This window comes from Gambusia affinis, linkage group LG06 (genome assembly GCF_019740435.1).
Source record: "Gambusia affinis linkage group LG06, SWU_Gaff_1.0, whole genome shotgun sequence".
Lineage (NCBI taxonomy): Eukaryota > Metazoa > Chordata > Actinopteri > Cyprinodontiformes > Poeciliidae > Gambusia > Gambusia affinis.
Genome location: NC_057873.1, coordinates 1,217,463 through 1,244,438, shown reverse-complemented (window position 1 = coordinate 1,244,438; position 26,976 = coordinate 1,217,463). Strand labels below are relative to the sequence as shown.

Here is a 26,976-nt window from a genome sequence, read left to right as displayed (position 1 = left end):
TGACTGTTCCATTTCAGTCCAGAACGTTTCCATTCTCAGATGAAGGAACTTGTTTCATGGCTATGAAGCGTTCAAATCATTTTTTGCTGCTTCAACACAGAAAACTTCACTAAAGAGTTTCAGGTTCATCTCTGCTTGTTCCAGTTTGTTTGGTAAATCCCTGAAAATCACCAAACTCAGCCTTAAAGATAAAAATAAGGATTTTAACTCCAGCAGAGGGATTGGAAGAGAGCTGTTGGCTGAAAACTTGTTTTCCTGTAAATTATCAGGAAAATGAGGCCCTTTAGTTTATAGTGACTGAGTTGAAGCTAAGCTATAGAAATAGAAGTAAACTGTGATGGTCTAAGGTCATTTGATTGTGGCTCAGTTTGTGTTATCATGGTTTAATTAAGACAAGCTAAATTATATTGAATTATTTCTGAACTTGGCTAATTAGCTAAGCTTAGTTTAGCTCAGTTTAGTTTATTTTTTCTTAGTTTAGTTCACATTAGCTAATTTTATCTTCTGTCATTCTACTGTGGGTTACCTCAGTTTAATTTAGTTTGGGTTATTTGAGCGCGGTTTACTTTAACTAAGCTTAGTTTCTCATATCTTAGCTTAGCTAACTGTTGCTCTTCTTGGATTACTCTGTTCTAGTTTATCTCAATTATTTTATACTTTAGTTCAGGCTGACAGAGCTTACAGTAATTTGGTTTTATTTGTGATAGCTTCCCTTTTTTAGCTTAGCTTGGTTTAACTGGATTTAGTTTCTGTTGATGCTGTTTCACACTTTCTCATCTTTTATGTCAACATGTTTTACCTGCTTAATAAAAGATTTATTAACACTTAAAGTTTTTGCATTCATCATAACTGAAAACACAAACACTTTCCTCAAAAACAAATAAGGAAACAACCCAGAAAATGTAGAAACTTTGGGACTTCTTTGTGTTTCTCATCTGATGGTTTAAAGATCCGTTTTAATAAAACTGAAATTATTTAGTGTATTATTCATTAGATAAAATAAAACAGTACCAAAAAAAGCTTGTTATAAAATGTTTGTAGCTCCAACAGATTATTGGATGAATTTTCCCAACAATCCTCTCCAACTTGCTGCTATCTCTGTTTATGGTGCACACTTTTTCCTTCCACTCAACTTTCTTTGACTACTTGAACTTTTCAGAAGGTTCTGGTTTCCTGAGATTCTTATTTTTGTATTTTCATTTTGTATAAGCAAAAAAAATAAAAGTTTGAAATATTCACTGCTGATAGAGACGTAAAATACGGAACATTTTGAAATTAAAATATTTGAAGCTTTATCGTGAACAACTTCCTGTTTGTGATGGAAATATTTGTGTTTCTGTGCGTCAGTCTGCGGGAGGCCCAGTCCGTTCTGCTCAGAAACTCTTTATCACAAGGAGGAAGAGGAGGCAACATGGCCGCCCTGCTGATGAAGCACATAACAAAAGAGAAGAGGAAGCTACACACACTGGCTTCTTCATCCTCCTCTTCCTCCTCTTCACCAACGACCAGGAGGGCCTTCCAGAACCAGAGAGGTCGGTTCGACTCCCACCTCGCTGCTCCTAAAGGTCAGTTAATCACGTTTCTGTTTCCTGCATTCATTTTCCTTCCACACGTTGTTTCCTTTTTGTAAGTTAGTTACACCATGATTGTTAAGATAAGTAATAAATCAGAAAGTCGTTTAACAGGAAGTCATTCACTCACTGGTCCAAGAAGGAGGAAGTGTTTGTGGAGGTCAGAGGTCAGAGGGGAAAGGTTCAGATATCTACTGTAAGGCACTGATTTAAAAATAAAATAAAAAATGACTCTTATTGGACGCACATGACTATAAGTCTCAGATGTCTTTTAAAAACATTTTTATTATAATTATTAGACTTTTGCTCTTTATGAAAAACAAAATAGTGTAAAAACAATTAAAAATGCTCTTTTGTGTCAAAACGTTCTGTGTGACGTTTGTGAGGGAGCGTACATCCTAAACAACCACGTTGTTGTTTTCCATTAGCTAAATGTAGCTAAAGCTGAGCAAACCGTCAAATCAAAACATTTGAAAAGCTGTAAATTAGTTGCGTCGCAGTTGCAGCTCTTGTTACAACCAGACGATGCAGAGCAGCAGCTCTGACTCTAACTGTGTGTGTCTGCTGCTGCAGCGGCTGAGCTACAGCAGCAGCAGACCATGATGGCTGCCGGGGCTGTAACCCGGGGCAACGGCTCGCACAGGCCAACAGGAAACATTTTCTGGTCCAGTGGGTCGGTTTCAGATGGTTCTGTCAGAAAGTTTGAATAAACATGAAGACATCTATTGATATGAACGTGATAAGTATGTGAAAATAGATAGCTTTTTGTTATATTAGCTGCCTTAGCATTACCCATTAGCGCTACATTAGCTCAGGTTTTCTTAGAAGTTAAACTTCTTTAGGAAGTAAATATTAAAACAGATTGATTTAAAACACATTGTTCTGTGAAATTAATTGTAAACTATTAATTTAAATGTTTTACGGCTGATAAAGTACACAACAATAAATTTCATTTTTGTATTAGCTGGCTTAGCATTAGCGCCACATTAGCATGAGGTTTCTTAGAAGCTTGCCTTCTTTAAGGAGTTAAATATTAAACAGTTCAATTTAAAATAGAAAATTATATCAAATTAGTTGTAAATTTCTAATTTTAAATGTTTTTATGACAGATTTTATAAATAATTTTTTGCCTCAGGATTAGCTTTCCTGATTTTAGCATCTTAATGACAACTACACAGTCATGTCAAAATAAAATAAATGTTATCACACTTTAATTACACGCATTGATATTTTCTACATTTTTAACAGCATACAGCCTGATGTTGTCCTGTAAATGTTGGACCTCAGTGTGTTTTTCCTTCCTGTCTTGCAGACAGTCGGTTGGTTTGTTGTTAAAGTAAATGAACAGGGTCATATATGCAGCATACCACAGAACGTGGATCATTTTGGGGCTGATAAGTTGGTTCTGTGAGATAAAGTGAATACAGCGCAGGCCGTTGAGCTGCTGCTGGAATGTTTTCCATCCATGATGCGTTAATGGAGCCGGCGGCCTGGTGTTCGCTGTAAAACTCAGATAAGCTGGGTGTTAAAACAGTCACACGGTTCAGGCCTGATCGCTGCGATTAGAGCAGTAAACAGTTCCTGTTATTGTTCAGCTGTTGGAAGAAAATACCTCAGACCGTTCTTCATCAGGATCAACTAAAGGTCGAAATGTTTCATTCATGTGTGAAGGACATTGGTGCAAAAAACCCCACAAAAACATTTAATATGATGGTTTTCTGTTGTACACAAGCTAAGCTGTAACGTTTAGCTATTAGTTTTGCCAAGAGATCCAACTTTCACCTCCTCTGTTGTTGGGATCTCTGTGTTTCCATCAACAGATGTTTTTGTCAAGTCCAAACACTAAGGCTGCAAAAAACACCAACTTTGTCCGTTTGTCTAGTCAAAGTCCGGTTTGGTTGGTGAGGTGTGAACACTAATCGACCTCTGACCTACGGTCATCCCAACCTCGGTCTGGGTTCAGTGGAAGTTGCTCTCAGTGTCTTCAGAGGTTTTTGTGTGGTTTCCTTCAGTGGTTGTTGGTGCAGCGCCCCCACAGGCCAGGAGGGGAACAGGTTGGTTTGACTCAGAACCACAGCAGCTGCAGGTGGAGCAGATGATGGAGTTCTGGTTCCAGTAGAACCGGGTCGACCGGACCATCAGGAGGAGAAACAGACTGAGTGGTTTTTACTGTAGGGACCTTTCTGCCTGCTGGTTACAACAATGATCCCCACATTAGAACAACCTGAGCTCTTTTCTTCTGTATCCATGGTTTCCACTGTATGTTCTTAATAACATCATGATGCTTCAAAGGGAGCAGGAAAAAGTTGCCCGTTTAAGGCTCTCTGCGCTCGCTTGCTGGCCTCCCACCAGCACAGCCAACGTCCAGCGAAGGCACTGGAAAATGGATGGACTCCAACAGGCCTGAAGCAGGGATCAACCTGTGAGACTGACTCCAGTCTGGGGGGCCCAGAAGGCCCCAGTAAAGCTCCAGTAGGGCAGAGGACCACAGTGTTTGGCTGAAAAGAGCCTGGTTGTTACTGCATGTGTTTGTCTATGATCTCATGACTGAACAAGGGCTGATGTAAAGCCGGGATCAGTGAGGCAGAAACACTACAAACACCACCAGTGGGAGAAAGTCGACCCGCTGAGATTATTATTATTATTATTATTATTATTATTATTATTATTATTATTATTATTGTTATTATTATTATTATTATTATTATTATTATTATTATTATTATTATTGCTTTAGCTCCAACATTACAGCCTCAGCTGGTTCTTTCCGGTTCACTTTGATCCAAGAATCAGGGACTGCGCTCTCAAAAACAGAATGTAAATGTGTTGAAGTACATAATAAAATTCTCTAAGCTCCTGTCATCTATCAAGTTGAAAAGATTTAGGGTTGACATTTAGGTTGTTTATCCCCCTGATGGTCCAGTTGACCCGGTTCTACTGGAACCAGAACTCCATCATCTGCTCAACCCGCAGCTGCTGTGGCTCTGAGTCAAACCAACCTGTTCCCCTCCTGGCCTGTGGGGGCGCTGCACCAACAACCACTGAAGGAAACCACACAAAAACCTCTGAAGACACTGAGAGCAACTTCCTTCTTCACCAGATGGAAACAAGATGGAGGCGTCAGATTTTAGTGTTGGAGGATTTCTCTTTAGTCTTTGGCTGAAGACCAGGAGACATTTCTGCTGCTAGCGCTAGGCTAGCACGTTAGCTTTGGTTGGATTTACCCAGAATGCCCTGCGCTGTAGTCCACTTCCTGCTTTTGGAGCGGTCTCTGGTCCACACGGCGTTCACATTCAAACCAACCTGAGTTCACTTCAACCAAACCCAGACGAGGTTTGGAGGATCAGAGGTCAGAGGTCAGAGGTTGGTTAGGATTCACACCTCACCAACAGGACCAGACTTTCTTGGCAAACGGACTGGAGTCGAGTTAAAGCGGACTGAACTGGGCTGGTGGGAATGAAACCCTTTAGGGGAACCAGATTGCAGCAGGATGTTTAACCTTTGAGGAGGTTCGATCGTGTTCTGCAATGAGGCTGGAAGTTTGTTAGGAAATCCAGGTTCAGGGGCCAGATGTTGGTTCCTTATTGCAGTGACCCTCAGTCTTGACCTGACTGACCACTGTCCTGCATGTCCCATACGTCTCCCTGTTGCACACACCACATTGAAATGAGCTAATGGGCTAATACCGGGTTTCTGTAGAACTCGACATGATGCAATAATTTGAGATGAAGACGAAACAAACACAAAAAAGATTCGCTGCTCTGGTTTTCTGGACGGCGATTCCTTGAAGGCTACTGATGGAACTTTCCAGCGAAAAGTCCCATCAGTTTTTGGTTTTGAATTGATGTCGTGCGTTTCCACTGGAAGAACGAGGTTCCAGAACATCCAGTCCGGTTCCAGTCGGTCGCTGTGGTATTCCCGGTACTTCAGCGTGACAAACAACAACAACCACCAAGCAACAGCAACCACAGTGGGTGTTTTATCGAGAGCCGTCATTGTGGAAACCATCAATGCTCCATCCACAGGGGGGCGCTACACACCACAGAAGAAGAGCTTAGTAGCAAGATGGCGGACAGCCTGCGTGCCTCTGTGATCCCTGTTCACTACGAGTGTTTGACAAATGGCCTCCTTCCTACATTGGACTTTGTGGCATCCCTGATGTATGACGTGCTCCTCTGGTATTCAGATGATTGGTGTTTTTAATCAGACTTAACACTCTTGAGTTCAGAGTGGAGCCGCAGCCTTTCCTCATCTGACGGAACCAGTTTGAGCGATACTTTCTGGACACCTTCCGATCAAAGGACTCACCAACACATCAGGCGTCTCAGCTGAACCACGCCTGATAAAAACTAGCTGCTGGTTCTTTGCTTCACTCTGTCTGTCTGAACCCTCGGCTCTTGAAAAGCGATTTCTTTCTGGAGCTTTAAACGATTGGATCCAATTTTACCTAATAGCTAACGTTTGCTAGTGTTAGCTTGACGAAACTTACTGGAAATTGCGTGTATTTTACACAAACTCGTGAAAAGTAGAGCCATGAAATTTCTATAAGGCACAAAGTTTCTTAAACATTCCTCTTGCTCCAACTTTAATTCTTCCATATTTGGAAATGTGACCAACACGGACTGAACGGTTTCGTTCGCTTCCTCTGCTGCCGTCGCCAAAACTACAGGCAGACTACTAAGATAAAACAACAACGTCAATCTTTCATGATTCCTCTTTCTGTGCTGATTATCCCAGCAGAAATTCAACCAGACAAATCAAACTCAATGGGAGAAAAATCAGACAGCGCACTGAAGGGAGATGAGAATCAAGCTAAACTCGGTCAGACCGGAAACTGTGACAAGATTCTGATGTTTGAGTTTGTTCCTGTGCACAAAATGAGCATTTAGCTCAAATCTGTAAATGTTAAAATAAGGTAAACTAAACTGAGGTAAACTACGACAAATCCAACTGAGCTAATCTTAAATAGGTGCTTAAAAAGAGTAACTAAGATAAATAAAGCTTACGCTAATAAAATAACATAAACCAATATACGGTCAGATAAATTTAGCTAAGATAAATTTACATCCCAATAATACCAGAAACTCTCCTTTCCTTGTAGAAAAGCAGTTGGACATAAACATGATGTTTCCCTCGATGTGTTTCTCAGCCAAGGCTTCAACATTTCCCCGACAGATCATACTTCATCACTTCCTAGGAAATATCTAGAGATGTTTTTATTTCTTTGAGCTTTAGGACAAGTTGACCAGCTTTAAAGCCCAGCTGCTGAGCCTGAAGCCCCTCAGAGGAGCTGCAGAGGAAACTGGGAGTAATCCGAGCTCCAGATGCTTCATGTAAACACGACAGCAACACATCAGGTTCAGCAGACAACAACATGTCAACAAGTGAGTAAACTCATCAGTTCCTGCTCAGCCTGCAGCAACATGAAGACACTGAGCAACCCAACCCCTGAAACCCAAAACCAGGTTGCATCATCAGCCTGACATCCTCTAGAGCTCGGCAACGTGTTACGAAACCAGAGATACAGGGCCTCAGGAGCGAGGAAGAGGAGTAACCGCTGGCGCTCCGCACGCCGACCAATGGAGCAGATCCCTGCTAAACATTTAGTTTGGAGTTGAGCCCAGCGCTGCACACTGCTTCCAATTATCTCCAGCTCTCTCTCTGCCTGCTCACACTCTGGAGGGTTTAGTGAAAACTGACCGGGGAGGGGAGGGAGATGGCGTTTTCTTCTTCCTCCCTTTTTCTTCCCTCCTCCAGCGCTTGTTTTCACTCCACCAACTAGCAAGAAACGGAGAGCGAGTTCAGAATCGGAGAGTGTAGAGCTTTGAGGCTTTCTGGCCATGCAACAAATTCACAAACTCTGTCTGCAACTGTGAACATGCAGCGGCTGCGACTCGCCTGCTTCCCGCTCGTCTTGATCTTCCTGGCCTCTCCTGGGCCAACTCGGGGACAGACGGGAGCCAGAAGAGGACGGGAGAGGATTCAGGTGATGTTCACGCCGACCATCTGCAAGGTGCTCTGCAACCAGGACGGCTGCATCAACCGCTGCGAGCAGGGCAACGTGACCACGCTGTACAGCGCCGACGGCGGAGCCGCAGGAAGGCGAGACGGCGCTCACGGTCCCGGCTTCAGAGTCTGTAAGTTCCCAGGATCTGGGACTAAACCTGGCAACTTTTAGGCCTGGTCGCTGATGCAACGGGAAAAGCTTTAGGTTGTGTTCAAACCACCAATCAGATAACTCCTGTAAATCCAGTGGGGGGCTGTCAGACTTTGTTCTGTTAAAAAATGGAACAATGATTGCCTCACATTCAGCAGCATTGGGCTCAGGAATATCACATACATTAAACTTTGTAGGTTTTTGTGCACCAAGAAATAATGGAACATGAAAAGCAGCTTGTCACAAAATAATGACGTGTTTTCCTATTAAACGAGTTTATTTCTGGCCAGAGGCAGCAAAGATGTTAAAGAGTCTACAGAGTGCTCGGCTCGTCTTTGGGGTTTATCTATTTTAACCTCATGATTTGATACAAGGATCCGTTCAGATCTACAGGAGGTTCTGCAGGTTCTTTTGCTCTTTTTCTCTTCAGAAACTTTTCCACTTCACGCTCGCTATGCTAGCTTGACTGATTTGATTGGCAGCCAGTCAGAAAAAATTTACTTTACAACAAATTATTTTGATTTTGCTATAATGATTGAAAAACAGATTATATGTTGTTATAGAAAAATGATTATTCTTTCTTAAATAGTGTTTTGTATAAACAAATACTAAAAAATATAATTTCTAGCCTAAGCCAGTTAGCATTGTGCATCCCCAGATGGGCCTTTGACAACATAAACAAATTAAAAACGATAAAGAAAAAATTATTTAAGAAATTGAGATTTTTTTTTTACTGTTACATTTATTTTTGCCATCCTCCCTCCAGCTTTCTGGGGCCCCCCTTGTGTCCCCAGGGGAGCTGCAATCCCCACTTTGTAAAAGAAGTTTAGATCAAAGCTGATTCACTGTTTAGTTAAAATGGCCTCGTTAAAGTTCACACCTGAGAATCTATGGCTAAAAGCTGTTGTTCTCCATCTGACTTGACTGATCTTGATCTGAGAAGAAAATACATTTTCTGTATTTTACTTATAAAAATGCTAAAACTTCATCAATTCCCTTTCAGATTTAACATACAAACCCACTAAAAGCACTGGACCAGATTAGATTAGTCCAACTGGTGAAGAATGGTCCCATAAACTGCATCAAAACTAGAAAAGCTTCAACATTTCAGGAGAAAGCATCTGTCTGACCTGCTGCTGCCGACAGCAATGATTTAACTTCTCCTGATCTGGGATCAGTCCAGTAGGCCCAAATATTCACTGGCTCTTCTTCAGACAGCGGTCTGCAGGTCACATGGCTGAGCTGGAGCAGCTTCACTCAACACGCCGAGCTCTGTTAGCGCTGACATGCTAATTCAGGTTCAGTCTCTGAATGTCTACCAAAAACAGCACAGGTGGACACACCCTGATGGAGAATAAAGGAACAGCTGCTTCTCTCAGGTCATTGTTGTCATCTTTCCACAATAGCATTGTGCTAACGCCCTGGAGCAGGAGCTGCTAAACACCTGCTGCTCTCGAGGTTTCACTCTGAAGATAATCAGTTGATCTGCAGCTTCCTCGTAAATTATATGAAAACTGAACGGATGAACTTGGTTTTTCGCTCGCTCTGGTCGTGTGTGTTTTTAAAGCTGGATTTGTTGAACATGAAAAGCTGGAAAGATCCAGATGTCTTTTATGTTCTGCTACTCAAAGGATTTTAACTTAATGAGTACACAATGTTGCACAGTTTAATGGATAAAGAGTCACAGGGAGAGGAAACAGCGCTGACATGTGGCTTTCATTTTTCATTAGCTGACAACTCTCAAAACAAAATAAGTCAAGTTTATTTGTATAACACATTATAGCAACAAGGCAGTTCAAAGTGAAAAACATAAAATCATCGTTCAGTCGTCAGTTATAAAACAACCAATAAACATCACATTTTGTCATTTATATTGAATCTTCAAGGAAATACTCAGCAAATTCAGAGCTACTGTTGAAGCAGCTCTGAACAGGTGGGTTTAGTCTTGATTTTCTCAGTGTCTTTAACTAGTTTTGGTCCTAAGCTGTTCAGTAATTTACAAACTAGCAGAAGTATTTTAAAGTCAATTCTCTAAATTTTGTTGTGAATTTCGTCCTTTAATCCTGGAAATGTTCTTCAGGTGAAAGAAGGCCGACTTTCGAACTGCCTTCATGTAACTCAGAGTCTGTCACCCAGATTTCAGGCCTGGTCTCCAGTTCTTAGCTGTAATAACTGAAAATAAGTATTTCTGTCAATAGTAAGCAACCTTTATTTACTACCTGAACATTTCCAACCATATTTAATCTTGATCAAATCTGCTGATTTAATCACAAATCGTAGTTTTTTTTTTTCTTGCTACAGAGTTGAGTCCTTGCAATGCCTGTTGTGTTCATGGTTTTCACAGTGCTATAAATACCAGAACACGCACACACACACACGCATACACACACACACAGTTAGAGGTCAATACAAAGTCCTAATATTTTGCACCATATTAGGACTTTATATTGATCTGTATTCATTTTGTTTGTTACTGGTTTCTCAGTTGTTGACTGATGTTTTTATGATTCTTGTGTTTTTATGGTGCAACAGATTTAAACTGTCTTGCTGTTGAAATATTTAATATAAATAAACTTATTTTCTTGATTGATTGAACAAATTGCAAGTATACAACAAACAAGCAAACGAGTATGTGTTGTATACAGAGGAATACAGCACTTATATAAATAAACTGCCAGAGGTGTTAAACAAAAGCACAACATATTTGAATCTACTTAGATACTGTGTTGGTGTTGAGCTTTAGCATTAGCTTAGGTTAAATATTCTATTGGTATAGCAGTTAGCAGAACTAATGTTTACGATTACTGCTCTATGGTTAGCACAACTAGTTGTTTAGTTAGTGGTGACCACTACTGCCTAAACCTAAATCACTCCCTAGTCTAATCATTACTAGTCTATTCCTGATATTAACCAAAACTTAATTCACACCGCATCTCTAAATGCAACAAGTAGAGCTGTCCTCGCTTTTCACAGTGACCTCAATTTGTGGGTGAAAGTGGAGGAATTGGTCCTCTATATGTATCATAAGCAAGCACACACACACACACACACACACACACACACACACACACACACACACACACACAGCGCCTCTGATTGATGTGTGCAGGATGTTTTGCTGGTGATGTGTGAATGTTTGAACTTGCAGTGAGGTAATGAACACAAACACACTCTGGGAGGTAAAAGGGTGGGGGTGATGACATCATGGGATCAGAGGTCAACTCCCCTAACCTCACAGCTGTTCTGTGCTCAGTTTTTAGTGATTTAACATGAGAGCAGAAATGTTTGAAGGAGTGTCTTGTTTTTCTCTGTTTGTATAAACTGTAGCCAACATTATAGCGGTGCAGTAATGAGTTCAACTGTCGCAGTTCTTCTGACTCCCTCTGCCTGATTTACTGTTGCTTACACGACGTTTTCCAAATGAAAGCCTTCAGGTCAGACTTTCCCATGCAGCCATAAAATCTCCATAACATGAGAGACGACCTGAGTCTGGCTGTGTGGTACTTCAGTTGCATTTTGTCCATAATACAGTTGAAACCAGACATTTACTGTAACATATCCAAGCATTTTTCCTCGCTAGCTGCGTTTCCATTGACCTGGAAATTGTGAAAATAATTTCACGTAATGGAAATGCCAATTCTGAAAAAAAAAAGTTTTTTTGATTAAAGTGTTTTTGAGGTTGAAGTGGTTTTTCAACGTTTCGAAACTCCAACGGAAACACTTCATGTCACTTATGATGAAGTTATTGGTTCTCTTCTGTTAATGACTGAAATAACCTGAAACCAGGCCTCTTCATAATGTGTTTTTCTGGATGATAAATTATCCTAGAGGTTATTGTGATAATGATAATATTGTTGTTTTGAGACCATGTTCCAGTAATATAATGGTAATAATGGCATAATAATGCAAGAAAACATTTGCAAAGATCAATAAACTATAAAAACTTTAAATTTTAATGAACATTTAACACTTGAAGCAGAAGATGTTTTAAATAAACAAATCATAAACAATAAATAAAATGAAATATAAAGTCTCTGGAAACCAAATTATCCTTCAATAAAGAGTTTAGTTGAGTCCAAAGCAGCAGACTGAAGACTTTTATCATCCAGTTTTTGGTAGAAAGAGGAAAACAAAAAAATCATTGAAATGGAAATGAAGTTTGTTTCAGTTTGTCATGTGATTGATTTGATTATTGGTTCTATTGGTCTGCTTAGAGCCAAAGTTTTGAAATGGTTTATTTTAAAAATATGAATCCCTGAAACATGTTCTTTGCAATAATGTTGGAAAACGTTTCTCTCTATTCCACTTCATATTGTGTAACATTTTGATAGCTGCGTTTTGAGCCAGGATCTTTGTGGGGTCATAAAGTGCCTTTAGAAGTATTTACCCCCTGGATGTTTTACCCCTTCTATTGTTTTTTCTATTGTTTTTACAGAAGATAAACTAAATTTGTCTTTTTGAAGAAAACCCACCATGTTGCCTGTTATCTGATTCCTTGCTGGAGGTTTTAAACTCCAAAGTTTTCTCCTCCCACGCTGAGCCCAACAGATTGTTTGTGTTTCTGGGATTTTTCTGTGTTCATGATGTCACAGTGCGCCTTTGTTTACCCCGAGCTCGGCTGTTTTCTGGGTTTGGGCCTGAAACTCGCTCCAGACTCTGAGCGTTGATGCGCTCCATCTGTGGTTCAGTTCGATAACCGTGTTTACAGCAGGACAAATCCGCTCTGTAGCTGCTAACCTGAGCGTAGCAAACACACACACGCGCACACACACACTCACTCTGGTGCTGGTCCTTCCTCCAAAGTAAAAGCACGGTAAACATCCAGAGGGTTCTATGAGTTTCCGTCTCTTTGGGGGCGTTTTGGACTCTCGGAGTAACAATGCAGCCACTTCCTGTGGCGTCGGTTGATACAGGAAGCAGGAAGTGGTGGCTGGTTCTGTTGGCGCCATCTTCACCTTTCACCTGTTAGCGCTCCGATATGAATGAACTGGGAATGTTGGTAATTACAGACTGGGAATTCCAATAAAGCAAAACCACTCAGTAAAAATATGTTTCAGGTTTCAGGCTAACGCTAATGTTGCTCCTTGGTTAGCTTCCAGGATTTAAACAAATTTAAAAGCTTAGAGTTTCAAATATTACCAGTAATAAAAGTTAAAAGCCTCATAACGCAGTACAGTTTTCGCTGTGATGTGATTATTGAGTCTCTTCAGCGGTTCTGCTGCTGTTTCCAACCCAAAAGGACCCGAACTGAGCAGAACCCGGTCCATGTCCTCCGCAGTCCTCTGCCCGCTGCTCTGTAAGAACGGCGGCGTCTGCCTGCAGACGGATCGCTGCCTCTGCCCCTCCAACTTCACCGGGAAGTTCTGCCAGATCCCCGTCCCGCCCCCCGGCGCCGCCTCCACCAATGAGATCGTCCAGCCGCCGCCGCCCTCCTCCGCGGCGGCCAATCAGGCGCTGATGCGGTCGGAGTTCCTGCTGCCGCTCGGCCAGAACCGCGTGGCGCCGCCGTCCGCAGGTGAGCCGCCGCACCTTTCGCTGGTCAAAGTGTTTATGAGCCGTTTGGATGTTTTCAGAGAAACGTTTGGTTTGTCTGTGAGTTTCATGTTTGTTTTTCCAAACACAAAGACCCCCGCATGGTAAAGGTCAGAGTTCAGCACCCCCCAGAGGCCAGCGTGAAGATCCACCAGGTGAGGAAGGTAAAACCATCCATTTCCTGTTCAAGTTGCTCAAAAAACTAAGAAATATTTTGGTTTCAGATTTTTAAGAATTTCATTGAATTTTGATTTATTTTAGGATTTTCATTTGACTTTCTTTCAATTATATATTTTTACAAATTTAGTTTGAATTTATTTTAAATTGTGTAATTTTATTTTTTATTTAATTCTTGCTAATATTTTTCAATTTATTTAGTTTTTTTTTCCATTCCACTTTTGTTTTTAAATTTTTTATTTGAATACTTTTTACATTATTTTAATAGTTTTATTTGATTTTGTACAAATATTTTTATTTCTTATATTTTTTTTCATTTTGCACTGTGTTGTAAAAATGTATAATTATTAACTTTATTTTAAAAAAATTTATTTATTTAAATATTTTATTCTGAAGGTTTTTAAAAGTATTTTAATTGTGTTTATGATTCATTAATATTTATTGACGATATTTATTGTATATATTTTTAATCATTTAGTTTTATTTGGTTTTGTTTAATCTCCATGTGTGATTAATTATTTTAATTGTTTTTATTTATTACATTTCTGTGTGATGTGAATAAAAGATGTTTTGCCTCCGTGTCGCTCCAGGTGTCCGGGTCCAGTCCGGCCCCGCGGACCCTCTCCTCCTCCTCCTCCTCTTCAGGTTCGGCTGGCGCTCCGGCCCCGGCTCCGGTTCCAGCAGGTGGCGCTAGAATCCAGGCTCAGACTCTGAGGGGCGGCGGTACCTACAACCAGCAGTCTGGCTTCAGATACTGCTTCAGAGAGGTGAAAGACGGACAGGTGAGAGCAGGCAGGTAACAAACCGCTTCCTGTTTGACAGACGGTGAATTTTTATGATATTGAGCCAGTTTCCATCCTCCTGGAGCAGATTATCGCTGCGGTTTGATCTGTGTTTGCTGTGTTTGTGTGTTTGCAGTGCAGCTCTCCACTTCCTGGTCTGAGGAGCAGAGAGGTGTGCTGCAGGGGAATCGGGAAGGCCTGGGGCCTCACCGACTGCAGCCTCTGTCCTGAAGGTACAAACACACAAAACTGTAGATAAATGCTGATTTCCTGAAGAAAACGTTTCTGAATTAATATTTTATTTGTTCGCAGGTCAAAGAAACAGCAGCTGTCCTGTTGGCTTCGAGCGAACCAATGGAACGCAGTGTGTCGGTGAGTTAAACACACACAGAAAGGTCAGAGGTCAGAGGCAGGTGGAGGGCTCCTAAGATGAGTTTATCCAGTCCAGAAGGGGGCGCTAGTCCTCCAGGATATACAACATGAAAAGATGAGCAGAAGGTTTTACTTTCCTTTTTGTATTCAGATTTATTTTGTTTTACAAAAAATGGAAAATATTTTTCTTTTTGTTTTTTTTATTCAAGTTGTTTTCCAGGGATTCCTCTAAATCACACCTGTTCCAGTTTTAATAATCAGGAGATTTTAATCTGCAGACTAATATTCCTGCAGAAACCAGGCGCGGTTTTCTGAGCTGAGCTTCAGGTCTTTGGGTTGCTGCATTTCTCCTCCCGTCTCTGAGTGACGGAGTCATGGAAGTGAAATCCCGTCACTCACGCGTGTGTGTTGGTGTGTGTAGATGTGAATGAGTGCCTGCAGCCAGGGCTGTGTGAGAACGGCGTCTGTGTGAACACCAGGGGGAGCTATAGCTGTGTGTGTCGGTTGGGGTTCATCCTCGACGCCACACATGGAATCTGCATCTGTAAGTAACACACACACACACACACACACACGCACACACACACACACACACTCTCTCTCTCTCTGCCGCCGGCTTCACCAGAGGAATAACGCAACTCGGGGCCCCCAGGATCCTCCTGAACGTCTGCGGAGCGCTGCGCAGGTCTCCATCAGACGGGAGGTGAGGCGTTCAGGGGGATTCGGTGAATCCTGGCCGCTGTTGCGTCATTCTGACCGGCATTCTCCGAGTTGATGGAGGAGGAAGGAGCTGCAGGATGCTGGTCTGGCTGCTGTCTGATTGCATCGTCTCTGTTTTCACTTCTTTTATTTTCCAGGATTGTTTTTAAATCCAAATCTTTTTGCTCCAGTTCCTGAGCGTCTGTCTTGTTTCGGGCCCAGAAACTGATCCAGAAGGGATTCATCTGGGATACAGGAAGCAGTAAAATTCTATGAATAGCGCGTGGGTTAGCCGATTAGCACAGCGACACCAAGCCAGGAGTAACCTCTGAAACAGACACAACAGAAAGTTAATGTCAGCAACATCTGCAGTAGGAGAAAGTAATAAAGTAGTGAGCAACACTAACTGGCATGTTTACTGCTAATATAAAAGTTAGCTTTGCTTTAGCACTGTACCAACGCGGTATTTAGCAGTACCTAAGAAGTTATACCAACAAAGTATTTAGTAAGCTAATGCTAAAGCGCTAACTTCAGTCATGTTGATAACGACCGTGTGCTAGCTACATCATCACATCGCCCTCCGCAGGGTCAAATCTGCTACTGCATTCCAGCCCATCTGGTTTGCGCTTCAGGAAGTGATTTTTGATTTTTTTGGAACAGATTTTTGTTTCAGTTTTATAGTTGCTGAGTTTTGCTAACTGACCACGGTATCAGAAAGCAGCAGGACATTGATTTTAACTGCTTCCTGTACAACTACAGCAATGCATTCTGGGTACAGAATAACATGGGGAGAGGAAATGGAACTGCTGAGTAAACATTCTTCAAAATAAGAGCATGAATAAACATCTAACAAGTGGAAAAACTCTTAGTCAATAAGCAAAACTTCAACACAGATGTTGAACTTTATTTAACTTTACAAATCAGCTTAGTAAATTAATTTAAGGGAAGCTAAATGTGCTGAATGTTTTCAAAGTTAGCAGACATGCTAAAGCGCTAAAGGAAAAGCTAGCTGCGCTATTAGCGGATTTCTAACTGGTCCTGGCTGAAAAGCTTCAGATGTGTTTGACTCTGGGTTGGGTCCAGAACTTCCCATCCATCACCCTGATTGTTGTGTCTCGGCCCGGTTCTGGTCTTGTATCCGCCTTTATTCTCTGAAAGCACCAGGAACTGGACTCTGTGTGTTTCTGCTGGCCAGAGATCAGCATGTTCTGGTTCTGCATGCGGCGCTCTGGGGTCTCGGCCCGTTTGGACCGGAATGTGCTCGGTGACGTGTCTCCGTCTCTGTGTCCTCAGCGCAGAGCGTGATTTCAGAGGAGAAGGGTCAGTGCTACCGGGTCCTGGGCTCGAGTCAGGGTCCGTATACCTGCTCCCTGCCCATCGTCCGGAACATCACCAAGCAGATCTGCTGCTGCAGCCGGGTCGGGAAGGCCTGGGGGCCCGACTGCATGCGGTGTCCCTACTTTGGTTCAGGTGGGTCGGTTCTGTTCCAGTGGTTCTCTGGAGCTTTTCATCAGACTTTCTGTTTGTTTGCTCCGCAGTCGCCTTTAAGGAGATCTGTCCGGCCGGCCCGGGTTACCATTACTCGGCTTCCACTCTGCAGATCAGCCAAAGAGTGGACGGCGATTCGACGGGCCGAGAATCTGTGCTGACAGCGCAGGACGCCTCAGGTTAGCATCCAGTTGGACCCAACGCAGCGCATCACGTTATCTGGGCCGCTTCTGAAGGTTTTAGTCATTAAACATGTTAAAGTGTTTGTTTATGGGGTTTTTAGAAAAAAGAAATCAGATTTTGTTATTTTTACTTTTGGGAAAACCTTTTATTCCTCCGTTATAAAATGCTCCCTAAAAACTGATTGTTGGTCTTAATTGGCAAAACTGATAACCAGTTCACTAATCCGCTAATAGCGAGCTAATTTTTATTTAGCGCTAGTATTTCTACTGACATTGAAAGATCCAAATAAACTCTAAAGCGCTAAGCTAGCTCCATGGTTGTTTGTGGAGCTAAGTTTTAGCTTAGCTTTGGGTTCAGTGCTTTTGCTAACTTTGAAAACATTTAGCGTACATACGTAGCTTCACTGAAATAAGTTCCAAAACTAAAAATTAGCACCTCCACTATCAGCAGAGCTAATTTTGATCTCTTTAGTGTTTTTGGTAGTTTTGTGCTCTCAGCTTCCGCAAAAAAAAATTTTCTGAATAAATAAAATGCTAAGCTAAAAATTAACTGTTAGCACATTTTTAGAGTAGCAGTTTTGCTAACCTTAGCAATATTTAGCGCAGTTAGCTTCCGCTAAATTGAAATTTCTAAAGCTCTATTCAGTTGAATAAAGTTGTGTTGAAGTTTTGATTATCGCCTTTTAAGAATCCTTCAGGTAGTTAGACGTTTATATTCATGCTCTTATTTTGAAGGGGAGGAAGACCGTTTACGCAGCAGGTCCGTTTCCTCTCCTCTGTCTTGAGTGTTCAGTCGGAGGAACCAGCGCCTCGTTGTTTGGATCAGAACATAAACTGGGTTCCCTTCTCTCCTTCAGCAGAATCGGACCTCCAGAACTTCTGATGCCGATGATCATTCGTTAACGGTCTGGACCTCCTTCTTCCCTGCAGATCCAGTTCCAGGGTCCAGCGGTGTTGGAGCCTTCGGTTCTCAGCAGAGACCCAGTTCATCCGGGTCACCGTCTGGTACCAGAACCGGTCCAGGCCAGTCCCAGGTCCAGGTCCAGGTCCCTGCTCAGGTAGGTCTGACCGCCAATTCCAGACCGACGCCCCCTGCTGGTTCAGCAACCCGGACAGCTCAGGCCCGACCAGCGGTCCAAAATGGCCGCCTGGACCTGGTTCTGACGAGGCTGCAGCCGCCGCTGGCGTTCCCGTCCTCTGGATTGCGACCCGACCCGGCGCCGGTACCAGCGGACTCTCTGCCAACTCCGGCCCCGCCCCGGACCTCGGAGCGCGGGTCCAGACCCGGACCAGAACCGCCCGGTTCAGAGAGAGTCCAGGGTGAGTAGAGCCAGAACCAGAACTGGGTCATCCGGTTCTGGCTGTGTGTTGGTAAAGGAACCAGTTCTGTTAAAAGTCCAGATGTCTGAAACAGATTCTTTAGATTAAATATGATTCAGTTTCACCAAATTCTGAAGAATTTTTCCTCTAAAGTCTGAAACGTTTCTGAACTTCCGACCCAAAACCCGGTTCTGAGTTCAGGTTTTGTTTTGTGAAGAAAAAGTTACAAACATTTTTCTGCTCTGAAGTATTTTATGATTTCAGATTAAAATCCAATTATTTTTACATTTTTAAAAGATTTTTCTGGCAGCATCACGTTCAGAAATTATTGTAACAAACAATAATTTTGTTTTGAGACAATTTTTAATATATTGATAAGAAAATATTCATCTACAGATTGGAAAGTATTGATCTGAGTTTAGTTCATTTAGTTTGTTATTATTGTTTATTGTGAAAGGCCAACGAGCATTCATCACTGTGTGTGTGTGTGTGTGTGTGTGTGTGTGTGTGTGTGTGTGTGTGTGTGCAGCTGTCCGTGATGTGTGTCAGATCAGACCAGGTGTGTGTGAGCGCGGCCGCTGCGTGGCTCTGCCAGGTGGGAAACACACCTGTGTGTGTGATGAGGGATTCCAGCCCAACGCTCAGCAGAGCCGCTGCTTCGGTGAGAAAATCCACTGGAAGGACGAAACCTCCAAATGTTTCATTTCATCTGAACATCAAACTGTTCATTTAGATCATTTTTGATCATTTAAAAAATATTCAGCAGTCATTTTTCATCCTGAATCATAAATTATTCAGATCATTTTGTTACAAATTTGAATCAAGACAAATGGAGAAAACATCGCAAAATATTAAATATAAAGAACAATTCAGTCAGAATTATAGCAAATATTATTAAATCTGAAAACAGTAAACTATAAAAAATATATCTTCCACCAAATTTTAAAGTTGTACGGAGCTAAATAGAGGCCATAAAATTTGTTCAAAAACTTTGAAAAAAATTGGATGTAAAAAAATATTGAGACTGAAACAAAATATTTGAAATTGAAGAATAACCTTTAAACTAAAAAAGATTCAATGGAAAAAATGTAAATCTACCTTTTGATTTTATCAGATTCAGAATCATGACTGACAGTACGGAGCTAAATTTGTTCAAAAAATGTGGTTTTGAAACTGAAGAAAAAGTTAAAATTAAAACAAAATCTGAAGCTGAAAGGACAAAGGTAAAATTTAAAACCTATTTTTGAACTTTTTTTCAATTTCATACATCATTTTCTAGTTGAAAAAACCTTTATATAGCAATAAGTGCCAAAAACATTGACTTTGTTGAAAGATGACTGGAAAAAATGTCAACAAAATGTAACAGATTAAACATACAGAAATAAATTTGCATAAAAAATATTGAAATGTTTAAATGAATTTATTTCCCCGTGTTGAATCCCAGATGTGGACGAATGTCAGCAGAATCCCTGCAGTAACGGGCGATGTGAAAACTCCCCCGGGAGCTTCAGGTGTGTCTGTTACCATGGTTACCGGCTCTCTGGGAACACCTGTGAAGGTAAAGACAGCAGCTAAACCAGGAAATAATTCCTAAAATTAAACGTTATGAACGTTTATTTATAAAGGCACACAACCTGTGTGTGTGTGTGTGTGTGTTTACCCGTGTGTGTGTTTATCTGTGTGTGTGTTTACCTGTGTGTGCGTGTGTGTGTGTGTGTGTGTTTACCTGTGTGTGTGTTTACCTGTGTGTGTGTTTACCTGTGTGTGTTGGCGTGTGTGTGTGTGTGTGCGTGTGTGTGTGTGTGTGTTTACCTGTGTGTGTTTACCTGTGTGTGTTCCAGACGTGGATGAGTGTGTGGATCCGCTGCAGTGTCCGGGTCAGGAGTGCGTCAACACGCCGGGTTCGTACCGCTGCTCGCCCTGCCAGCTGGGGTTCGGGCTGCTCAACGGGATCTGCACAGGTAACGCTCACCTGCCTGTGACCTGAGACGCCGGGTTCTGATTGGACCGGACCCGTCCAGCTCCGATTCTCCGTCGTGTTCGCAGACATTGACGAGTGCCGGCAGTCCCCGTGCTCCAGCGGTCGCTGCGAGAACACGCCCGGCAGCTTTCGCTGCATCTGTCGCCATGGTTACAGGCTCCAGAACAACACCTGTACAGGTAGGCGCGGTTTGGTCGCGGCGCCGCTGGGCGGGAACGGTGGGGTCGGTGACCGGGTCCGCTGTGTGTCCAGACGTGGACGAGTGCGCGGAGCCGTCTCAGTGTCCGGGGCAGATGTGTGTGAACTCTGTGGGGTCGTACATGTGTGTGTCGTGTCGTCCAGGATACACACTGACCAACAGGCAGTGCACAGGTGTGTTCACACTCACAAACACACACCGAGGTTCTGTTGTCACACCTTCACTATTCAGGTAAAATCTGATGATCCTCCACATTATTAGAAATATTATCATCATTTATTGGGAAATTAATTAGTTTATCATTTTTCTTATTTATATTGTGAGAGTTAAAATAAAATGTCACATAAATAATAAAGAAGATATGCAGTAATTTTTACTCAACTGCTTTGTTTTTCACTGCTGATGTGTGTAGTACCTAACCACTCCACCAGATGGCGATGCTTGCGGTGTTTAAAGGAAGTGAACATTGCATCATGGGAACTTCAGCGTACAGCCGCACAGACAGTTTGGGCCTTGGTAGCGGTGCTGATAAAAATGGACGACGGTTCTGATCGTCACGGCGTTCTGGACTTTATGTTTACCTCACATTTCTAAAGTTCAGCATTAATTGTTTGTTTTAGTTCTGGTGTACCACACAGACCAGTACTTGTCCCACTTCTGTTCTGTTTTCATGGTTGTTCTCATTTGATGAGTTTGGGCCATAAGAGTCAACCTGTTTGCTGATGATACTCAGGTTTTCATCCGTAAACGTTCCAGCATGTTTCTCCTGCAGACATTTTGTCTTGTTTCAGATGAAATGTGTGTCTGGTTGCAGCAGCTCTTGGTTCTGACTGAGAAGGTCTTTTCAAATATTTTCCACGGGTCCTGGAGGAATATCTGGTTTTTGATGCCTAAATCAAACAAAGTGCTGGACAGATTCATCACTGTCGTCATCATGAAAGCCTTCAGTTCGTCTCCACCAAACCTCCACTCAGTTTTACCCTCACTAACCAGGAAGTGATGTAACATTCAGAGGAGGAACCAGAACTTTTGGCGCTCTGAACGTTTGAAACAGCGCTAACTAAATCACTAATAAATATTAGTTTATTAGCACTAAAGTGCTCAATATTTAGTTGAAGCTAATGCTAAAGTGCTAACTTTGGCTCACATTATGTCATACAAACCTCCAATAACAGTTTAACTTTGACGTTAGCATTTTTCTTCTTTAATGCCTTTAGTTTTTATATTTGTTTATATTTGTTGAAGATTTCAACACAGATGTGGAACTTTATTCAGCTGAAAGCCAGTTACTTTTCTCTGGGAACATTGATTTAGGAGAAGCTAAGTGTTCTAAAAAGTTAGCGAGAACGTTCCTCTGTTAGCGCGCTAGCAGAAGGAAGGGCTCGCTAAGCTAACTCTGTCCTGCAGACGTGGATGAGTGTGCGAGCGCCGGAGCGTGTGACGCGGAGCAGGTGTGTGTGAACAGCCTGGGCTCGTTCCAGTGCGACTGTCGCCCCGGATACCGGCGCTCCGGCCCGGGCAGGCGGTGCACAGGTGAGCGCAGTGAGGTTGGTTTTTACCTTTTAAACTGAGCTGCTGATCAGGTTTGTGTCTCCAGACGTTAACGAGTGTTTGGAGGGCGACTTCTGCTTCTCCAGAGGGGAGTGTGTGAACACACCTGGATCCTACACCTGTATCTGCTCACCTGGATTCACGCTGAGTGAGAACAGGACGGCCTGCCTCGGTGAGCCACGTTCAGACTGAGCTCTGCTTCCTGGCCGTCACCTGAACGTCTCTTTTCATTCGATTGAAGTTTATTAATCCAGGTGACGACGTTACCTGATGAAACAAACTGACGCTTTTTAGCCACAGGCTAATTAGGAAAGCTGCAACTGATGATGTTTATTGATTGATTATTCTGATAATTAATAAGATTTTAAAAAGTCACATTCTGCAGATTTTTATTTAGCCTCCTAAACTTTTTTTTTAAACTTAGAAATACGTTAAAAGACTCAATTAAATAATTATGTTAAGATTTTAAAAGTGAGAAAATAATAATTTTATTCTCTAAAAATGCATTTCTTTATTTGTTTTAATGAATCTGCAGCTAAAAACCTCAAACATGAGAAAAGCTCAGATTGATCATAAACACCCTCATTGGGTTTAATTATGAGGGTTAAACCCAATGAGGTTTAGCCTCATTGGGTTTAACCCTCATGTGGGGATTAATTATAGACTAATTAATAAGCTTAATGGCAGATTTAAAATCATTTTGTTTGTGTTTTTGTAGTTTAATCTGTTTTCAGCAAACGGCCTCCAGTTAATAATCAGTTGATGATTATTTCAGTAATTGATTAACCGTTTCAGGTTTTCATGTTTTTATCTTGACGGCCATATTTAAATTTCCCTCCCAGACGTGGACGAGTGTGTGAGGCCTGGTGTGTGTTCGGACGGCCGCTGTGTCAACACCGACGGCTCCTTCCTGTGTCAGTGTAACTCGGGCTTCAGCGCCAACCCGGAGCAGACCGCCTGCCTCGGTGAGCCCGCCCAGAGCGCCGCCGGACCGCCGCGCCGTCCGGGACGTCTGCCTTCTCACTCAGTCCTCCCGTCTCTCTGTGTCCCCAGATGTGGACGAGTGTGTGTCCAGCGGCGGCTCCGTTTGCCCGTCGCGGCGGTGTGAGAACATCATCGGCTCGTTCCGCTGCCTCGCCGCCTGCCAGGCGGGTCAGCGGGTCGCCGCCGACGGCTCGTGCGTCGGGCCGCCCGTGTCAGTGGCGGCGGTGGAGGCGGCGGTGGTGGTGTCCTCGCAGCCCGCAGCACCATGGCTCCCATCATCTGTTTCAGGTCAGGATGATGAAGACGATGATGATGATGCTCTCTCTCTGATTGAACTACTTCCTGTTGGCTTCCACCCTGATTGAACTTTTTCACATCGTTTATGGTTTTCATAAAATCTCTCTGTAACCTTTTCTGACATTTTGCTGATAATTCAGTGAAACTCAAACTGTTTTATTTCACTGTGCCAGAGTCCTCTGCTGGGGGCCGCTGTAATACATTTATTACAAATATTTGGTAAGATTTTGAGTTTTTTACAGTTCAGCGTCTTTCTGCCTCTCCAGAGTCCGGGTCCCACCCTGAGTCCACAGACTCCTCCTCCTCCTCCTCCTCCTCCTCCTCCTCCTCTTCCTCTTCCTCTTCCGGGGTCCAGATCAGTGCGGTGGACGTTTCTGCGGTTTTGCAGCCCCTGTCTGCGGCGCGGCCCGGTGATCTGAGGGACTGTTATTACAACCTGGCGGCCGGCGGCTGCAGCCTGCTGGCGGCCAACACCAGCCAGCAGGAGTGCTGCTGCACCGCGGGGGAGGGCTGGGGGCGGGGTTGCCGCGCCAACGCCTGCCCCGCCGCAAACACAGGTGGGACCTGCAGGACGCAGCTGGCTGCGTTGCTGCGGCTGCGGTTGCGTTGCTTCATTTGCGTTGCTTCATTTGCGTTGCTGCGTTCTTACAGCTGCCATTTGTGTTGCAGCTGACTTCCTGTCCCTGTGTCCCAGTGGGAGGGGCTACGTGACAGGGGGATCGGACGCCTTCAGCTACTCAGGTACCTGCGACCCACCATGTCTGACCCTCTGGTTGCCGTAGCAACAGCTCCCTCTCAGCCTCCTGCTGTGTGTCCCCAGACGTGGACGAATGTAAGCGCTTCCATCCAGAGGTGTGTAAGAACGGCGTGTGTGTGAACAACATCCCGGGCTACAGCTGCTACTGCTCCAGCGGCTTCGTCTACAGCGCCGCCCTGCTGGAGTGCATCGGTACGGACACAGCTAGGTCCGGCTGCGCCCGACCTCCGGCTGCGCCCGCTGACCCGTTTCCCGTCTGCAGATTTAGACGAGTGTGAAGTGGAGAGCTGCGTGGGCGGCGTGTGTGTGAACACGGTGGGGTCGTTCTACTGCAGTTGCCCGCCGCCGCTGGTGCTGGACGACACGCAGAGGAACTGCGTCAACGCCTCGTACCTCACCATGGGTAACCCTTCCTCATCCTCATCTTCATCACAAACCAACGGGGCTGAAAAACTCCCAGCATCTCAGATCGATCCACGTCGATAATTATCCATTGGTTTTATCCAAATTGCTGCGCTCAGTTTGCTCTCCAGACCGGAGGGACACGAAAACTAAACATCCAGTTTTACGTTCTCAGTGTTTATTTGAGAGCAGAAAAGCTGAATCTCCTGCTGCTGCTTAGTTTTCTTTCTGTTCTGTCTGGATCACATTGTTCAATCCAATTTGAACAATTATGTCTCACAACATCTAAACAAGTTTATGGACTTCTGCCTAACTGACATTTTTATTTCTGACAGTGATTTTAGCATTTTTTTATTTTTAAATCCAAGTCAGAATGTTGGCTGTTTAAACCCAAACAGTTCCTCACTCTGTCCGAAACCTCAAACTGCTGCTGCGCAACTTACTCAGCTGCTTGTTGCTAAGTAACCAAAGTTACTCAGCTGCTTGTTGCTAGGTAACCAAAGTTACTCAACTACTTGTTGCTAGGTAACCAAAGTTACTCAGCTGCTTGTTGCTAGGTAACCAAAGTTACTCAACTGCTTGTTGCTAGGTAACCAAAGTTACTCAGCTGCTTGTTGCTAGGTAACCAAAGAGTGGGTTAGTTGATGCCACCAACCTCTCAGATAGCCATGAGAAGTTGAGCAGCTAAAGTTTTTCCTCTGCCTCCTTTTCCCAGAATGCCTTGTGTTTCTGGATCAAAGTTCAGTGAAGTGATCAACATATTGATCAAGTGTTTCTTCATGATTATCGTCTTCGGTCGTCAACAAATCACACATCATAAACAAAATACAACATCTCTGATTTTTCATGTTCGTAAACATTTATCCCTCCGTTTCTTTAAAACCTAAATAAATAAAAATCGGTTCATCTGTGATCACGTTCTGTTGACTTTCTGCTGTGGAGTCAAAGAAAATGGCCGCCTGCTGTTCAGCTGGAGGTCGAAGGTCAGACCTCCTTCAGAGCTGCTGTTTGTGTTGCGTCCAGATGAGAACCTGTCCGTGTGCTGGCAGCACGTCAGCGCCGACCTGCTGTGCCAGAGTCCTCTGCTGGGGGCGCAGGTCACCTTCATCGACTGCTGCTGCTTCTACGGCGAGGGCTGGGGGATGGGCTGCGCCCTCTGCCCCGCCACCGACTCAGGTAAGCGTCGTGCCGCAGGTGTGGCGCGCTAACGGCCGCAGGGCGCTAACGGCCGCGGCGTGCTAACGGCCGTCTGTCTGTCTGCAGAGGCCTACGCCTCTCTGTGCAGCTCCTACTCTGCAGCGGCGTTCCCAGGAAGCTTCCCAGACTCCGCCGGACCAGAAACCGGGCCGGGCCGAGGAGGTAGGATCAGACGATGACATCATCAGGCTGGGCAGCAACTGCCTCCAGCTGATTGGTTGCTCCTTCAGACAGCAGTAGCAAACCAGGCTCATGTGGAGGAGATGATCTGTTCAGATTATCTGACTCATTCCAAACTGTCTCAACATGGAAACAGTTTTAATAAATATTAGAAACGTTTGTTATGAAAGTTTCACCTGCTGAACTGAAGTTTTTTTCTCTGAGAAGTTTTGTGGTTCTTGATCGTCTCCTGGTTTTCCCAGCTGACCCCTACAGTTCGGAGTTCTTCCCTGCAGCGCCGCTTCCTGCCATAGATTTCAGTCAGGACTACGTCGACTACTCGCCCGCCGGGGACGGCAGGTCCGACTTCAGGGCCAGGCCGCCCGCCTCCTTCGGCCCGCCGGACGGCGGCTCCGAGTTCAGGTGAGGCCAGCGGCGCCGGCTCCCGACGTCCGGCTGCTCCTCGTGTTTCCTGACGCTCCGCTGTTCCCATCAGCCCTGGTTTCTACCCGGAGGGAGACTACGGCTCCGCGCCCAGGACGCCCACCTTCCGGCTCCCCCCAGACCCCAGGTCCGACATCGCCTTCGTGCCCCGGCCGCTGCCTCCGTCCAGATCCGACCCACCGCCGCTCAGCCTGGCGCCACGGCCCGGACCGCCGTACGACGACCGGCAGGAGGGCGGAGCCTTCAGGGGGCGGCGGCCGGGGGCGGGGCTTCCTCCGTTCACTGACAGCGAGGGCGGCGGGCCACGGAGGCTGTATGAGAGTAAGTCTGAGGCGTAAAAACTCCTGAAACATGAGAACTGATCTGCAGCCTGTTCCAAACTAAGAGAGAATAAAAGTCGTTTAGCGACTGAAGACCCCGATCTAGAAAAACTGTTTTTATTCGTGAATGGTTTCCCCTTTTAGTCTCATTTAAATGCCATTAAAATAAGTTTCTGAGAGAATACTTTGTCGTTCTTCCAGGGCGCTACGAGACACACGCCAGCCTGAGTGCCGCCGAGGATTGTGGGATTCTGCACGGCTGTGAGAACGGCCAGTGCATCCGCGTTGCCGAGGGTTACACCTGCGACTGCTACGTGGGCTTCGAGCTGGACCTGACCTCCATGAGCTGCATCGGTACGTAGTGCCGCCGCCGCGCTGCGCCACCGCGCCGCGCCGGCCGTCTCT

The 26,976-nt window shown here is 44.1% G+C and overlaps 1 protein-coding gene across 4 annotated transcripts in view; it reads left to right on the top strand.

The window, feature by feature from the left end:
* The window catches only part of LOC122832604 (latent-transforming growth factor beta-binding protein 4-like), a 34,784-nt gene that overhangs the window by 4,750 nt on the left and 3,058 nt on the right, over positions 1-26,976 (top strand). Inside the window, exons 4-31 of one of the 4 annotated variants that reach the window (XM_044119515.1) lie at positions 1,348-1,565; positions 13,007-13,243; positions 13,354-13,415; positions 14,028-14,219; positions 14,356-14,452; positions 14,532-14,591; positions 15,013-15,135; positions 16,584-16,760; positions 16,829-16,957; positions 17,891-18,280; positions 18,810-18,941; positions 19,725-19,838; positions 20,122-20,241; positions 20,327-20,440; positions 20,514-20,633; positions 21,868-21,993; positions 22,058-22,183; positions 22,854-22,976; positions 23,065-23,283; positions 23,559-23,849; positions 23,962-24,033; positions 24,113-24,241; positions 24,312-24,452; positions 25,475-25,627; positions 25,715-25,810; positions 26,071-26,230; positions 26,304-26,572; positions 26,773-26,925. In XM_044119515.1, coding sequence (XP_043975450.1) covers positions 1,348-1,565; positions 13,007-13,243; positions 13,354-13,415; positions 14,028-14,219; positions 14,356-14,452; positions 14,532-14,591; positions 15,013-15,135; positions 16,584-16,760; positions 16,829-16,957; positions 17,891-18,280; positions 18,810-18,941; positions 19,725-19,838; positions 20,122-20,241; positions 20,327-20,440; positions 20,514-20,633; positions 21,868-21,993; positions 22,058-22,183; positions 22,854-22,976; positions 23,065-23,283; positions 23,559-23,849; positions 23,962-24,033; positions 24,113-24,241; positions 24,312-24,452; positions 25,475-25,627; positions 25,715-25,810; positions 26,071-26,230; positions 26,304-26,572; positions 26,773-26,925 — 4,343 coding nt within the window. Of the gene's footprint in view, positions 1-1,347; positions 1,566-7,102; positions 7,709-13,006; positions 13,244-13,353; positions 13,425-14,027; positions 14,220-14,355; positions 14,453-14,531; positions 14,592-15,012; positions 15,136-16,583; positions 16,761-16,828; positions 16,958-17,890; positions 18,281-18,809; positions 18,942-19,724; positions 19,839-20,121; positions 20,242-20,326; positions 20,441-20,513; positions 20,634-21,867; positions 21,994-22,057; positions 22,184-22,853; positions 22,977-23,064; positions 23,284-23,558; positions 23,850-23,961; positions 24,034-24,112; positions 24,242-24,311; positions 24,453-25,474; positions 25,628-25,714; positions 25,811-26,070; positions 26,231-26,303; positions 26,573-26,772; positions 26,926-26,976 lie in introns of those variants that run through there. The other 3 variants (XM_044119514.1, XM_044119517.1, XM_044119516.1) reach the window with 3 other exon arrangements.